This window comes from Mastigoproctus giganteus, chromosome 7 (assembly GCF_048544385.1).
Source record: "Mastigoproctus giganteus isolate SK-2022 chromosome 7, ASM4854438v1, whole genome shotgun sequence".
Lineage (NCBI taxonomy): Eukaryota > Metazoa > Arthropoda > Arachnida > Uropygi > Thelyphonidae > Mastigoproctus > Mastigoproctus giganteus.
This window is the reverse complement of record NC_143581.1, coordinates 4,176,445-4,194,555: the sequence shown is the minus strand read 5'-3', so window position 1 is coordinate 4,194,555 and position 18,111 is coordinate 4,176,445. Positions and strand designations below refer to the sequence as shown.

Below are 18,111 nucleotides of genomic sequence, written 5' to 3'. Positions count from 1 at the left end.
TGACTTTTAGGGATGACAAAATTCAGTATTATTAAACATATCACATATTGGGCTATATGCATGAATATAGTCTAATATGTGATTTATTAGCATTAGCAGAGGCCAAAGGTTTGTATAGTTCTGCTTTGAATTTATTTAAACTGTCAACCTCCATAACGAGAGATGGAAGTTTGTTCCAGCAATCAGCCATCCACTGGCTAAAGGCAAATTTCTGCACATCTATTTTACAACTGACTTTCCTCAATTTTGCTACTAGAGAAAAAGAGGTGATTATCCCTTTTACAAAGGAGGTGATTATCCCTTTTACAAAGGGATAATCACCTCCTTTTCCCTAGTAGCAAAATTCCAGTATATCATTGACAAGGAATTTATGCCCCTCAGGTGTGTAATCTGAGCAAGAGGAAGAATCCTACCAGCACTTAGCTTGCCAAAACCATTCAAGGACTTATACACATCAATCAGATCACCTTGCAGGTGCCTAGTCTCCAGATATTGCAATTTGCAGAACTTAAGCCTTTCTTGGTAAAAGCAACCCTTTGTTCAACTCACCAATCTCATAGCCCTTCTCTGTACTTATTAGAATATTTTTTATTAGCATTAGCAAGGGCACATGATGCATGAAAGCAAGCTGATATAGCATCAGCCAAAAAAAAAAACAACACACACACACACACACACACACACACACACACACACACACACACACACACACACACACACACACACACACACACACACACACACACCCCTCATTTCACCCACCCATTCGCTCCAAATGTTTGCCCAGTTCTGCCTTGAATCTGTTTAAGCTATCAACTTCCACAACGACAGATGGAAGTTTGAGCAATGAACCACCCGCTGGCTAAAGGCAAACGTTCGCACATCTATCCAACAACTCTCTTTCCTCAATTTGAATTTATGCCCTCTCAGGCGATTATTCTGAGCAAGAGGAAGAATCCCATCAGCATTGAGCATGCTCAAACCATTCAAGGCTTTATACACCTCAATCAGATCACCTTGCAGGTGCCTAACAACCCTTTGTTCCATTCACTAATCTTGCTGCCCTTCTCTGTACTCATTCCAACAGCTCTACACCCTTCTTAAAATGAGGCCTCCAGGCCTGTACACAGTGCTCAAGGTGTGGCCTGATCATTGCCTTTTACAAACGGATAATCACCTTCTTTTCCTTAGTAGTAAAATTCCAGTATATCATCGACAAGACCCGATGAGCTACTCTCGCAGCCGGTTTGCAGTACTCAAAAAACTTTGTATCTGATTGCACAATTACCCCCATGTCTTTTTCATTTTCCACTACTCTGAGTATAGTACCACACAGTTGGTACTACTTATGGTATTGCATATGGAGTTACTTCTACCCATATGCAGTACTTTGCATTTGTCAATGTTAAACTTCAGTTGCCACTCTCAGCCCATCTGCTCAACTTTTCTAGATTCTGTTGCAGTAGCATACTGTCATTACATCATTAACAATCCTGCCAACCTTCGTATCGTCTGGAAACTTGGACAATAAGCTTGATACACCTTCATCAACATAATTCAATATAATTCATCAATATTAAATTTAATCAATTTTTTTATTTCGCTGAAATAAAATATCCAAAAGAAAGATCTTATATATACATCTCCATAAGGAATTACTTTCACTAATAATCACTATTAATATAATAGCAATAGAGGCATGTGATGCAAGAAAGCAAGTGTATGAGCTTATGTAGCATCAGTCAAAAAAAAAAAAAAAAAAAAAGAAAAAAAATTGTCACAAATCCATTCCCTCTAAAAGTTTGTCCAATTCCTCCTTGAATTTATTTAAGCTATCAACTTGCACAATGGCAGATGGAAGTTTGTTCCACCAATCAACCACCCACTACTGGCTAAAGGCAAATTTCCGCACATCTATTCTACAACTGTCTTTCCTCAATTTGAATTTATGGCCATCTATTCTACAGCTGTCTTTCCTCAATTTGAATTAATGGCCCCTTAGGTTCATAATCCGAGCAAGCAGAAGAATCCCATTAGAACTGAGCATGCTAAACCATTCAAGGACTTATACCTCAATCAGATCACCATGCAGATGCTACAATTTGCAGAATTTAAGCCTTTCTTGATAAGAGCAACCCTTTGTTCCACTCAACAATCTCATTGCCCTTCTCTCTACTTGTTCCAGAAGCTCTACATCTTTCTTAAAATGAGGCCTCTAGACCTGTATGTAGTACTCAAGGTGTGGCCTGACCACTGCCTTATACAAAGGGATAATCACCTCCTCAGCCCAGTTAGCAAAATTCTTGTATATCGTTGACAGGACCCAATGAGCTACTCTTGCAGCCCATTTTTGCTGCCCAGAAAACTTTGTATCTGACTACACAATTAGACCAAGGTCTTTTTCATTTTCCACTACCCTGAGTGTAGTAACACACAGTTGGTATGTTACTCTGGGGTTACTTCTACTCATATACAGGTGACCCCCGCTTAACGCTGATAGTTCGTTCCGGGAAAACAGAGCGCTAAGTGAGCGCCATATTCCCATAAGGTAACATATGTATTTGTGAGTTGCGGTCTATTCCATAGGATATTTTCTAATCAATAATAAATGGTAGTGAAAATATGCACCAATGTCGATTAAAAATATTTAATATTCAAAATTTTGTACATATAAAATATTCTACATTATATACACATATAATTATGAGGTAATTAACTAACGAAAATGATGAATTTATTAATTCGATGGCCCTGTGCTCTCGAGTTTTCGTATCTTTGACTGAAAAATGTGTCAATTTTGGGTTGTGCTTTGGCCCTCTTCCTCTCATTGTACAACATCATGTAGGGATTCATTTCTTTCTTCAAATTTCTTATTACCTTGGCACTTCGTTCCATGTCAGGGTCGTTCTCTCGGAAATAATCACACATTTTTTCGAAGTGTTCAAAAGCTTCACTAAGTCCTTTCGCAGTCAGCGACTTCATCGGTTCTTCATCTATAGTATCTTGATCATCATCTCCCTCAATAGCAAGCTCTTGTTCTTTTATAATTTCCATTAGTTCTTCATTAGAGAGGCCATCCCTGTCGTTGTTGATCATCTCTTGTACGATGTCTTCGTTAATTTCGTGTAATCCTGCTTCTTTTCCGAGCTCAACAATTTGTGTTTTAACATTTTCAACGGAATCATCAGGTTCCTGGCTTTATGCAATTTTTCCAAACTTTCCTCCACATTCCATTCATGGTTTTCTGAGTCACTTCATCCCAGGCACTTGAAATGTTGTAGATGGCGGTTTTAATGTTATAGGATTTCCAAAACTCCTTTAAGCTCGGTACATTTTCAGTGTTGATGGCTTTAATAGCTTGGGAAAAGGTGTTCCTTATGTAGTACGCTTTAAATGTTGCAATTACTCCTTGGTCCATTGGTTGGATCAGAGACGTAGTGTTTGGAGGCATGTAAAAAACTTTTATGTGATTGTTCAAGTCTTCTAAGCTCTCTTTGCTTGGGTGTCCTGGCGCATTGTCCATGATTAGAATAGCTTTATAACCAATGTTATTTTTTGCACAATATTTTTCCACTGCAGGACAGAAGAACTCAGCATACCAATCAATGAAAAGCGGCCTGGTTACCCAAGCTTTTTTATTAGCCTTCCAGATTACAGGTAGGTTTGATTTAGCTAAACCTTTAAGAGCCCTTGGATTTTCGGAATGGTAAACTAAAAGGGGTTTTAATTTAAAATCCCCCGCAGCGTTACCACCCAACAACAAAGTTAACCGATCCTTTGCTGCTTTAAAGCCTGGCATGTTTTTTTTCTTCTTTCGATATGAAACTTCTTTTAGGCATTCGTTTCCAAAAAAGACCTGTTTCATCTATGTTAAAAACTTGTTGAGCAGTATAACATCCCTCTTCAATAATTTTAACAAATTCTTTTTTGAAAGTTTCAGCTCCTTGTTGATCTGCACTTGCAGCTTCTCCCTGTATTGCTACGTTGTGCAGGTTATAGCGCTTTCTAAATCTATCAAACCAGCCCTTACTAGCATTAAATGGTACCACATTTTTTTCGGGGTGAGCTTCCTTTAAATCTTCACATAGGCTCTTCGCTTTTTCTTTAATAATAATTGAACTTAACGGAATTCTACATTGAATGTTGTCTTCAATAAAATTATGTAGAAGTTTCTCCATTTCAATCATAATAGCCGGCCTAGCCCTGGTCAATTTAGTTGCCTGCAGGGGAACAGCTGTTTTTCCAGCTGCTAAAATTGATTCTTTATTTTTTATGGTTGTTCTTACAGTTGAACCTGCCAGTCCTAAATTATTGCACACATCCACTTGTCTTTGACTGGAATCAATTCTCTTCAAAACGTCTAATTTAATTTTCAAACTCAATGTTTTTCTTACCTTTCCAATCTTTGCACCATGTCCAGACATTGTTGCTTTTTCATTCTTATCTGCCATAACTCTCTGCAAATGCACTGATTGTGATACGATGTTCGAGTACAGTAAACTGTCTGTATGTCTAACACTGTATGCACTGAATGATATCTAGAATTCCTCTGGCAAGTGAGCTGAAGATGGTGACAAATGTTTTATTTATCTGAAAATTGATTTTACCGTGCAGTAAAATCAAATGGTTGTTTATTGCAGGAAAAGTACTGTAAATCAATTATGGTGTGACTCATGGAGAATGTTTATGGAATTTTCAAAACAGTAAAACAAACAAATTTTATGTACTTCGGGTGACCACAAGGTCAGAGGAGTTCAGAAGACAAGAGAATACTGTACAAGAAACAGCACCGCATTTAGCACTCATGGGATTGATTGTGTGAAAAACATTTCGCAAGTTATAGTTCCCACAGTAAAACAAAAGAAGAGATAGGGAGTAAATCTATTTTTAGTATCTTTCTATTACAGGTCAGAACAGAAAATGCAGACTTCGTAACAACATATGACACTGGATGGTAAATTTTTTCAACTTGTGTAGTAAAAAAGAATTTCTCCCTTGAAACTATCCACACCAAGAAAATAAGAGCATATTGAAAGTTTCAATTTTGTACATAGAGTAGAAATTATAAAAATAATTCCTGTAGTTAATTTCATGGTGGCTATTTTCTCCTTTTGCCAAAAAAAAAAAAAAAAAGGCTCAAAACAGACTGGACTGAAGACGGATTTGCCAAAAATTCAATCTGTATGCTAGTAAAATAACGTTACAGTGAGTTTTGACAGCGTTATAGTCAGATACGGGTTATAATGTAAGAACAGCGTTATAGCGAATCAGCGTAAAGCGAACCGCGTTATAACGGGGGCCTGCTGTACAGTACTTTGCTTTCGTCAATGTTAAACTTCAGTTGCCACTTCTCAGCCCATCTTTTCTAGATCCAGTTGGAGTAGCATGCTGTCTTTACTGTTGTTAATAACCCTGCCAACCTTTGTATCATCTACAAACTTGGACATTAATCCTGATATACCTTCATCAATATCATTGATAAATATACAAAACAACAGTGGGCCCAACACCAAACCCTGGCAGACTCCACTAATAACAGTCCAAGAACAGCAGTGTCCATTGATTACCACTTTCTGTCGTCTCCCATTCAACCACGCTTTTATAAATTGTAGCAACTTGCCTTTTGAGATATAAGCATATCTCTTTTGAGATATAAGCATATTTCAAATATTTCTTCCTCTACATGGAAAAAAAAAGGATTTCCCTTTTCACTTTTAGCATTAGTTTTCTTCTAAACAATTACTTACTCTACACAAATTTCAAATCTGCCCTATCATGGAACGTTGTTGCTGCATCGTGGGTAGGGCTCCTTTCCCTCAAGTTTCTTGACTCCATTCAAAATGAGGCCAGTCAGGTTAATTAATGTTCCACTTTTTAAAAGTCTCTCCACTCTACAGCCGGACAGAGTTCTGTTTCTGCTGCATGCTTTCTCTTTAGATACTTCAATGGATACTGTTCTTTTCAGTTGGCTTCTGTAATCTCCCCCTCACTTCCAAACAAGTCCGAACATGTGCCTGAACCAATTAACATCCATTTACAATCCAGCCCCAACTCACAGAACCAACTTTTTTTCTTCCTCATTTATCCCTTAAACTTCAGCTTTCTGGAATAATCTTCCTTCATATGTATTTCCTGAAAATTACAATCTACAGAAATTCAAGTCTAATGTTAACAAATATATTCTGAACCCTCAACTCATGCACATTGCAAAATATTATAGTTTCTAATACCTTTCATGATTGCAGATTTCATAAAAAAAAATCAATTCACTTGACTAGATTAGCAAGGAGCAAATGGAAATCAATGAGCAAATAATTAGGACAAATTGGATGAATGACAGTTAAAGAAACTGATAATTGATATTCTGCCAGAAAAAGTATCAGAATGGCTAAATGATGAAATGATACAGACTTTTTTCTGCATCTGTTTTCCCTGGTTCTTGTTCATTTTTTGCTTTTTTCTGTATTGAAGCTCATAGGACCAACAATTATTAGTGCTCCTTGGCAATCCAGCCACTGTTCGAACCCTATGTAAAAGCTACATCTACTTTTAGGCACATCTTTCTTACCTAAATATATTTCCCAATGCACACTCTCGCCATTGCCTTATATTGAGGAACCATTTTGATACTTGTAAATTTACAATACATCATTGATAGGACATTATATGCATTCCTGGCTACCTGCTTATGTTTCATGGTAAACTTAATGTTTGATTGCATTGAAATCCCCTTAAGTTACTCATCACCAATCTTTTCAATCCTTAACCACTTCCACCCCCACAAGTCTAAGTTACTCAAGGATTTCCATTCCTAAATAACACAGTCTAATGATGCTCAACTATCCTTCCAACCTTTAAATCACCATGAGGCTTTAACAGTTTCATTTGTACTCCATCCATATTATTAATGAAATTTAGCAATAAGAGTGAGGCCCAGCAGCAATTATTAGCACTCCCATTAGTACTCAAAAAAGAGTTTCATACTATACTATTCCACTTGTGATGCCTAATTATGACTACCCTTCTCTTTCAGCCAGACCCTATCCAAAATAAGGAACTGTCCTCTACACACAGCTTGTTCCAGTTTATTCACATCAAAACTTTTACTAAAACCCAGGTATATCAAATCAATGCTGTTTCTGGCAAACAAATTTTTACGGAATCAAGAATAATTAGGACAAATGAAATAAATGGTGGTTAAGGAAACTAATCACTGAGTTTTTATTAAAAACCCATAAGTAGAAATGGACATCACCAAGATCAGAAGTGAACCATATACATTTGTGAAATGAATCAACAAGTATTTTAGGAACTTTGGGTAAGTTTTTCACAAAAAAGTTCACATTACTGGGTTTGATTATTCATGATTCATCAATGAAGATGGGGTAAAATATGAGATGTGTGTGAATGCACTCCCCCCCCAACTCCACAAAAATTGGGTGTTTCATCCAGTAAAAACATCTACGCTCACATCTCACAGTTTTGGTATTCTACAAAAGTAGGCTGGAAAAGCAGTTGCCATTCCAGGGAGGCAGTTTATAATTTTAGTGCTTCCTTCAGAATGGAAACTTTCCCAGTTTATAATTTTACTCTCATAGCAAAATGTCAGAGTATTATCAGTTTCCTCTTTTTTTTTTTTCTCTCTGTATTCAGACAAGAATAAACATTAATTTTCATAAAATACAGGACAGATGCTCATTTTATTACAATTATATACTCTGCATATTGTTTACCTATTCAAAAATTAAAAATAAAATAAAACACACCTGTGAAGGCGTAACTGTTGCTTGACTATTTGCTAATGTTGTCTGAATGGTTAATGGTTGAGTAACACTTGCATTTGTAACAGTTCCTGTTCCTTTGATCTACAAATATAAATGATATAACACAATTAAACATCTAAGATTATTCTAAGGAAGTGGTTCCCAAGCTCAGGTTATGATTCGAATAGGGTTGCAAACTACAGAATCGTGAAGGGTCAGCAGAAGAATTTTTTTAATGTTAAATTAAATTTAATCTTAAAAATTGTATAAAAGTGCATGAATTCAAATGAATATTATGCATATCATTCAATGAGAAGACAAAAATTTTAGTTTCAAAACTATAATTTACATTGTATTTTTTTAAATTTTAAATAATTGAAAAAGTAAGCAAATGAAAGTCCAATAGTATAGGCCTGATTAGTACCATCACTTTTATTTTTTATTTTTTTATTGTATGATATGAACAATACATGAAGGAACCAGTTTTTTCCTGCTTCCTTTGTGTATCGTGGCCGTGAGGTCCAACCGGAGAGTACAGCACCATCATAATATCCAAGCCCGAGGTGGGATTCGAACCTTTGACCTTTGAGTTGCCAGGCAGGCACTTTACCCACCCGGCTAGCTGTCACTATACCAACTGGGCATAACAAACTTGGAATACAATGATCATTAAAAAAAAAAAAAAAAAAAAAAAAAAAGGATGAATATATATAATTAAAAGGGGGTTGATGGGAAAGGAAGGAAGTTAGGCTCATAGCAAAAAAGGTTTAGAGCCACTGTTCTAAAAAAAACACCAAAATCAACCTGCACATTAATTTTTAAGTAATTTTAGGCTAGAAAAGAAACATATGCAAATACTTTCTGAAATACACAATATTTCTTATTTAAGGATAATATAACATTTATTCTATGGTAAATTATATACTATATATAATAATGTATATAAAAAAAAATGATACTATTATACTATGGGAAATCATTTAGCAAAATAAGTTTTATTAAACTTACATGGAATACAAGCTCAATTTCTACACTAAATTCTTAGCAAGTGACATTTTAGGATTCTTACTGAACCCCATCATCAGACCATAAATGCTATGGCTCTATGGAAATGGTTCTTTTACCTCCAACATCACAATTCAATTCAACCAAGAGGGCCATAGCATTTATGGTCTGATGATGGGATTCAGTAAAAATACTGAACTGTCACCTGCTAACAATTTAGTGTATAAATTAAGCTTGTATTCTATATAAATTTAATAAAACCTATTTTGTTAATGATCTCATGTGGTATAATAGTCTATTATTATTATGTATATTATTATATAAGTATATAATTTACCCCATGGCCATAAACCACATAACACCCTTTCCCAACTATATTAATATTTACTCTGATTTTCGTGAGCAGGAGTTAACTGTAATCTTATACGTATTTCTTGTTGGATATTACTTGAAACTCAGAAAGAAACGCTCCTAAAGATGTAACAAATTTAAATGCAGGTGGTTCTCAAGACAGTTACAATTTTAATTGAATATACTTACAGAAATATATTTCATACAAAAAAATGATTAGTGTTTCCAAACGGCAGTCTTGGGAGAGCAGCACTCAAGTGAAAACATTTTAAATATTTGAATCACTGGCATACAAAAGGTTTATACTTTTTTTTTTTTTTTTTTTTTAAGTTATTGAACTGTGTGTTCTTAATGAATAATGGTATACTAAGAAAGCCCTATATAAAGTCATATTCAGATTTTTAGCCTAGTGAACAAGTGAGTCATATCCAACAAATGCAAGAAATCAATTAGCCAAAAAATTTTCAGAGATCAGTTGTGAAAATGATCTCTGAAAACATCTAGTATGGATATCCCCAAGTCGGATATACAGGAATTTTGCTAACAGGAATAAGGAGGGTGATTATCTCCTTGTATAAGGCAATGATCAGGCCATACCTTGAGTACTGCATACAGGTCTGAAGCCTCATTTTACAAAGGATATAGAAATTACAAATTGTAAAAAATTACAAAGGATATAAAAGTCAAACTAGTAGTAATCCTAGTTCAACTGATGATTGTCTTCTGTGTGCTGGATGTGATGAATCTACTGATATAAAACTAAAACCCAGTGCATTTCTAGATAAAACAATCACTGAAGAAATGAGCAGATGCTCTAGAGACAAATAAAACTTGGGTCTTCTCAGTGATTCAGGTATCTAGTGACATGCCGGGAAATGCATTCCCAAATCAGGCCTTAGAAGAGAACGATCAAGTGCAGAGTGGTTCACAAGGATGGAGTTTTATTGGGGAACTCTGTTGCCATGGAAAGAGGTAACTGCAAGGAATAAGACCTTTCCTAAAGAGATTCATGAATATTTCTGGACCCTAAGCAGTGAGTTTTGAGTTTTCAGTGAGTTTTCTAGTGCAAAACTTAGTGAGTTTTGCACTAGAAATCAGTCCCATGGAAACAGTTCCTTAAAAATTTGCAAAAATGAAAACTTTGTATTTAAATGCTTTTAAATACTAATTTGTTCTTATTTTGGTTTGGTTTCTTTCTATATATGGTTTCTGGTTTGGTTTGGTTTCTGGATAATATATATATATATATATATATATATATATATTATCCAGAATTTTCCTCTTAAGCCAAAATTGACCAACAAAGGCTGACAAATGCGATCTTTGATATTAACATCTTTGAAAATTTCTGGTTTATTATAAATTGTCTACAATTAACTTGAAACACAGATTAGAGATGGTGGCATTTACTGGAAGATATGCAATGTACTTTGAAAGATGCTGGAAATGACTCAACCCAGTGGTGGTTGGCACTGTTTAATTCTCTTTAAACAGTGCCAACATTTCATTTTCCCTCAATGGATTGCAACATTTATCATATGTACTTTAAGGTTTCAATAAAAAATTAAAATTTTGAAACGTATTTTACACCTTTTATTTTCAAAAAAAAAAAAAAAAAAAAACAAACAAAAACAAAAAAAAAAAAAAAACGTTTTAGACATAAAAATATCAATCGCTTATTCTCTTCCATTTTCCATTTTAAAATACCATTAAGTGTGCAAAAATTCAAACATGCACATGCAGTACTGCTTATTATATATAAAAATATTATTACAAAATTAAACATTACATATATATATAAAAATATGTAAGAATAGTAGTAGTAGAAGTAATCGCGGCATTTGATGGAAGAAAGCAGCATTTGAGCTTATGTAGCATTAGCCAAAGAGAAAAAAAAAAAAAAAAAATTCACACAACCATTCTCTCTAAATGTTTGCCCAGTTCCTCCTTAAATTTATTTAACCTATCAACTTCCACAACAGGTGGAAGTTTGTTCCAGCAATTAACCACCCACTGGCTAAAGTAAAATTTCCACACATCTATTCTACAGCTGTCTTTCTTAAATTTGAATTTATGTGCCCTTAGGTTCGTAATCTTAACAAGTGGAAGAATCCCATCAGAATTCAGCGTGCTCAACCCATTCAAGGCCTTATACACCTCAATCAGATCACCTCGCAGGTGCCTAGTCTTCAGCCGCTGCAATTTGCAGAACTTAAGTCTCTCTCTTGGTAAAAGGATCCCTTCATTCTTCTCACCAATCTTGTTGCCCTTCTCTATACACGCTCAAGCAAATCTACATCTTTCCTAAAATGAGACCTCCAGACCTGTACGCAGTATTAAACTTAGTCTGACCATTGCCTTATACAGAGGGACAATCACTTCCTTTTCCCTGCTAGCAAAATTCCTGTATATCAATTGACAAAACCCCATGACCTGCTCTGGCAGCCTGTCTGCATTGCTCAGAAAATTTCATATCTGACTGCACAATTACTCCCAGGTCTTTTTCATTTGTCAATGTTAAACTTGAGTTGCCACTTCTCAGCCCATCTTCCCAAATTTTCTAGATCCTGTTGCAGTAACACACTGCCATTACTGTCATTAACAACCCTGTCAACCTTTGTATCTTCTGCAAACTTCGACACTAAGCCTAATATAATTTCATCAATATCATTGATAAATATACAAAACAACAGTGGACCCAAAACCGAACCCTGTGGGACTCCACTAATAACATTAGTCCACGAAGAGCAGCACCCATTGATTACCACCCTCTGTCTTCTCCTACTCAACCATCCTTTTATCCATTGTAACAACTTACCCTTAATACCATACTGCTCTAATTTGTATAGTAGTCTTCCATGTGCAACAGTGTCAAAAGCTTTCCTGAAATCCAAGTATATGATATCAAAATTATTTTTTGCATCCAGTTCTTTTGTAACCACATCATAATACCCAATCAAATTTGTCAGACAAGACTTTTCCTTAACAAACCCATGCTGTGTTTGAATTATTGCTGCAGTCTTGTCTAGATGATCCGGCAATGCATCTTTTACCAGTGACTACATTGTTTTACCCAGAACAGAAGTTAAACTAAGTGGTCTGTAATTACTCGTGTCACCCTTCGACCCCCCTTTGTGAATTGGGGATACATTTGCACATCTCCAGTCTGTGGGGACCCCCCCCGAGTCCAAGGATGCTCTCATAATTATGGCTAAGGGTTTGATTGGTTCCTTTGCTGCCTCCTTTAATATAACTGGATAGATCCCATCCACCCCAGGTTCCTTTCTTATGTTTAATTTCAACAATTTCTCCTCCCCTTTGCTCTCAGTTATTACAAAATCATTAAGCACCCTACTACAATTTGATAACCTTCTGCCATTTTCAAACCTTAATAACTCCTCATGTGTGAATGTAGATGCAAAATACTCATTCAGTTTGTTTGCTATCTGAGCAGGATCATCAACAGCCGAACCATCGATATCTAGAGGACCAATCAGATTCATCCCCTTCCTTTTAGAGTTTATATAAGTAAAGAAATCCTTGCTGTTTTTCTTAGCATCTTTTGCCAAAGATTTCTCGTAATCTGCCTTCGCCTGCCTAACCTCCTTTGTGACCTGATTACAGACCAGCTTATATTTGCATTGGCTTCTGAGTCGCTGGATAATTTATATGCATCCCATGCATTTTTCTTCTCTGTCACGAGTCTCATTAGTTCATTTAGGCCTAAACCCTGAACAATATTTCTTAATAGGTATGAAACTGTTAGTAGCATCCACGATTAATTCCTTGAATTCTTCCCACTTAGAATTTACTGTTGGTAACATCGTCAGTTGATCCCACTGTACAGAATTTAAAACCTGTCTGAGACCACTGTACTCACCTTTACGAAAGCAAAAACCCTTTCCTTTACCCCTGATGGTAATTATATCTTTAAGTAAATCCCACATCAGTACACTGTGATCACTGCTGATAACCAGATCAAGAGTAGTACCCTCTCTGGTTGCCTCTCGAACATGCTGCTGCAGAAAACAATCATCCAATAAATGACCAAAAGTCTTACTAGTGTGTGAATGACCAACCCCACAAGTTCCAGTCAATATCTGGGAAGTTAAAATCCCCCATTATAAGACATTTTGATTTACTAGCCCACTATTTCTCTGTACAATTGTTCATTGTACTCATTCGAGTCATTAGGTTGATAACACACTCCTACTCTTCTTTTTGCTTTCGCAGATTCGCTTATGTCACACCAAACTGACTGAACTGTGCACTGTTCATCTATATCAACTGGATGCACTTCTTTTGATTTTATGTTTTTCTTAATAACAGCATAACACCCCTCCCTTCCTATCCTGTCTATCCTTTCTGAACACATTGTACTCGCCAAATTCAAGTTCTGCATTCCTTATAACTGTGTGGCACCACGTCTCTGCTATCCCAACAATATCTGCCTTTGATGTCTTGACCAACACTTCAAATTTATTTACTATACTTCTAGCATTGGTATACATGCAAGTATACAAGTGATTCTTGCACTTCTTCTATTGGAATGAGCAGCACCTTGGAAAGCAAGCTGCAGGGGATTTCAAGTCATCATGGAACAAGTCATCTGCTACAAGTTATCATGGAATAAGTGCATGTATACTTGCATGTACACCAATGCTAGGAGTATAGTAAATAAATTTCATGAATTTGAAGTTCTGGTCAAAGGTGGATAATGTTGGGATAACAGAGATGTTGTGCCGCACAGATAAGAAATGTAAAATTGGAATTTGGGGAGTACAATGTGTACAGAAAAGATAGAAAGGGAGGAGGAGGAGTTATGCTGTTAGTTGAAAAACATAAAATCTAAGGCTGTTGTTATTATATAGGAGCATTAGCAACTAAGGCAATATTGCTCTGTGGATATGCAGTGGTCATTCCCTGACCTTTCAGCATCCTCCGTATTTGGTGGCTCACGGGCTTGAACCCCGGTCTAATCAAGATGCATGTACTATGCACTGATGCTCCTGCCCACCTGGCTACGGAGGCGCCTAAAATCTAAGGCAGTGCATCTAGTTGACGTGGATGGATAGTGCAACGTTGAGTCAATTTGGTGTGACATAAGCACCGGGAAAGCAAAAATGAGGGGAGGAGTGTGTTATAGGCCTAATGACTCTGATGAGTAAAGCTAATAACTGTACAGAGAAATAGCAGGCCAGTAAATCAGAATGTCTTATAATGGGGGTTTTTAACTTCCTATTGACTGGAATTTGGTGGATGTATTGGATGATTGTTTTCTACAGCAGCATGTTCAAGAGGCAACCAGAGGGAGTAACACTTTTGATCTGATTATCAACGTCAATTATTCATTCATTAAGAATTTGCAGATAAAGGAACCATTAGGTGGTAGTGATCACAGTGTAGTGATGCGGGATTTCTTAAAGATGTAACTACCATCATGGGTAAAGGGAAGGATTTTTGCTTTCGTAAAGGTGACTACAGTGGTCTCAAACAGTTTTTAAATTCTATACAGTGGGACCAACTGATGATGTTACCAACAGGAAATTTCATATGGGAGGCATTCGAGGAATTAATCTTGGAAGGGACTAAGCTTTTCATACCAACTAAGAAATACAGTTCAAGGCTTAAATGAATGTCTGATAAACTAATGACTCTGGGCAGAGAAGAAAAATGCATGGGATGCATATAAATTATGATAGATATAAGTTAGTCTGTAATAAAGTAACAAAGGACATTAGGTGAGTGAAGAAAGATTACAAAAAATCTTTGGAAAAGGATGCAAAGAAAAACAGCAAAGCCTCTTTACTTATATAAATTATAGAAGGGAGGAAATAATCAGATTTATCCATTTGATATCGATGGTTTGACAGATGATGATCCTGCTCAGGTAGCTGACAAACTGAATGAGTATTTTTCATCTACATTCACACATGAGGAATTCTCAGGGGAAGTGGAGGACAGAAGCTTATTAAACTCACAGGCAGGTATATGATTTTGTAATAATTGAGAGCAGAGCGGAGGAGAAATTGTTAAACAAAAGAAAGGCACCCACTGTGGATGGGAAATATCCAGTTATATTAAAGGAGGCAGCGAGAGAAGTGAGCAAACCCTTATCAATAGTGATTAGAGAACTCTTGGATTCAGGAGAGTCCCCATGGATTCGAGATGTGCAAATGTATCTCCAATTCACAAAGAGGTTCAAAGGGTGACACAAATAATTACAGACCTGTTAGTTTAACTTCTGTTCTGGGGAAAATAATGGAGTCACTGTTTAAAGAAACAGGATCATCTAGACAAGACTGCAGTTATAGTTCACACACACAGCATGGGTTTATTAAGGGAAATCTTGCCTCAACTATTTGACTGGATACTACGATGTGATCACAAAGGAACTGAATGAAAAAATAATAAGTTTGATATCATATACCTGGATTTCAAGAAAGTTTTTGTTATTGTTGCATATGGGAGACTGCTGTACAAATTAGAGCAGTATGGCATTAAGGGAAATATGCTGAGTGGGAGAAGAATGAGAGTGGTAATCAATGGACATTGCTCTTTGCTGGACTAATGTTATTAGTGGAGTTGCCCAGGGTTCAATGTTGCGGCAATTGCTGTTTTGTTTATTTATCAATGATATTGATGAAGGTATATCAGGCTTGATGTTCAAGTTTGCAGACAATACGGTGGTTGGCAGGGTTGTTAATGAAGGTATGCTACTGCAGCAGGATCTAGAAAAGTTGGGCAGATGAGCTGAGAAGTGTCAACTGAAGTTTAACATTGACAAATGCAAAGTACTGCATATGGGTAGTAGAAGTAGTGGCATGTGATGCAAGAAAGCAAGTGTATGAGCTTATGCAGCATCAGCCAAAAAAAAAAAAAAAAAAAAAAAAAAAAATTTAGATCTAGAAAAGTTGGGCAGATGAGCTGAGATGTGTCAAATGAATTTTAAACATTGACATATGCAAATTACTGCATATGGGTAGTAGTAGTAGTGGCATGTGATGCAAGAAAGCAAGTGTATGAGTTTATGCAGCATCAGCCAAAAAAAAAAAAAAAAAAAAAAATTACAAAACAGTTCCCTCTAAATGTTTGTCCAGTTCCTCCTTAAATTTATTTAACCTATCAACTTCCCCAACGACAGATGGAAGTTTGTTCCAGCAATTAACCACCTGCTGGCTAAAGGCAAATTTCCGCACAGTAACCACAGAGAAATGTATCAATTGTGGTACTATACTCAGTAGTGGAGAATGATGAAAAAGACCTGGGGTAATTGTGCAGTCAGTTATGAAGTTTTCTGAGCAGTACAGACATGCTGCCAGAGCAGCTCATGGGGTCTTGTCAATGATGTACAGTAATTTTGCTAGTAGGGATAAGGAGGTGATTATTCCTTTGTATAAGTCAATGGTCAGACCACATCTTGAGTGCTGCATCCAGTTCTGGAGGCCTTATTTTAGGAAGATGTAGAGTTGCTAGAACAAGTGCAGAAAAGGGCAATGAGATTTGCGAGGGGAACAAAGGAGTGCTCTTATCAAGAAAGGCTTAAGTTCTGCAAATTGCAGCATCTGGAGACTAGGCATCTGCAAGGTGATCTGATTGATATGTATAAGGTCTTGAATGGTTTGAACAAGCTGAATGATGATGGGATTCTTCCTCTTGCTCAGATTAAGAACCTGAGGGGGGGGCATAGATTCAAATTGAGGAAGGACAGTTGTAGAATAGATGTGCGGAAATTTGCCTTTAGCCAGCGGGTAGTTGATTGCTGGAACAAACTTCCATCTGTCAATGTGGAAGTTGATAGCTTCAATAAATTCAAGGAAGAACTGGACAAACTTTTGGAGGGAACGGATGGGTGATATGGGTCCTTTTTTTTTTTTTTTTTTTTTTTTGGCTGATTCTGTATAAGCTTGCTTTCTTGCATCATATGCCTCTGCTAATTACAGACTTCATCACTGATAGTTGAAATGTTTCAACAAAATGTTTCAAAAAATAATATGATGCTTTTTTAGAAAATTATTAGCAGTTCACACTACTTCTCCGAAACCTTCATGGTTAAGATATTTAAAAATTGTTCAGTCTTATCACCAATAAGTGGCCTACTTAAAGAAATTTCTTTCACTGGAAAAAAATACTTTATTTCAAACTGATTGTGATATCTTGTACTTCCCATTTGTTTCTCAGAGAGAAGGAATTTTAAATTGAATAAATTATAGTCTTCCTCTCTTCACCCTTAATATAGCCTGAGTTTTATCCATCACTGACAATCTAGCTTCCTCTTTGGTACCACACTGTTGAAGCTTTTGCTATGTGAGAGAGAGAGAGAGAGAATCTCAGATATGGATGTAATGAATTTTTTACTAACATGCTTCTGCTTGGATTTAGCCCACACAGAAACATTTTCATGATCCTAGAATCATTTCTAGGCTTATGAAACATTTCGAGAGTCTAGTCTTATGACACTGAATCACAAAAATGTCAAATTATTGAGAACATCATCAAATGCATTTCAAGTTAAAAATTTTAATGCATTATTCTTACGATAAGTAATAGCTGGATTTTCTGAGATTTTCTAGTCCCACAGCTACCAACTTTTGACTTTCACAAAGGCTGAAGATAAGGCAACTGTGTGCAGGGGACGAAGACATTTCTGGACAAAATAAAAGAGGAAATTTTTTGCAAAACAAAAAACAAAAAAAAACAAAAAAAAAACAAGGCATTAATTGCAAAAAAATAGGAGGAAACAAGAGCTTTTTCTGAAAAAGAAAGAGGATTTTTTAAAATCCAAGTGGTACCGAAAAAAAATTAAATTTCATTAACAAAATACATATAAATAAAAATAAAGCCACATGACTGTTTATGAGTGCATCTGCATTTATAAGTGCGGCGCCTCCGTAGCCAGGTGGGAAGGAGCAGCAGTGCTTAGTACATGCTTCTTGATGAGACCGGGGTTTGAGCCCGTCACCACCAAATACGGAGGATGCGGAAAGTTCAG

General features: G+C 36.2%; 1 protein-coding gene across 1 annotated transcript in view; it reads right to left on the bottom strand.

Moving 5' to 3' along the window:
* LOC150082442 (transcription initiation factor TFIID subunit 4B-like) overlaps positions 1-18,111 on the bottom strand; it is a 341,032-nt gene that overhangs the window by 158,717 nt on the left and 164,204 nt on the right. The window contains exon 5 of the mRNA XM_090377748.1: positions 7,767-7,865. Within this exon, the coding sequence (XP_090233874.1) occupies positions 7,767-7,865 (99 nt within the window). The remainder of the gene's footprint in view (positions 1-7,766; positions 7,866-18,111) is intronic.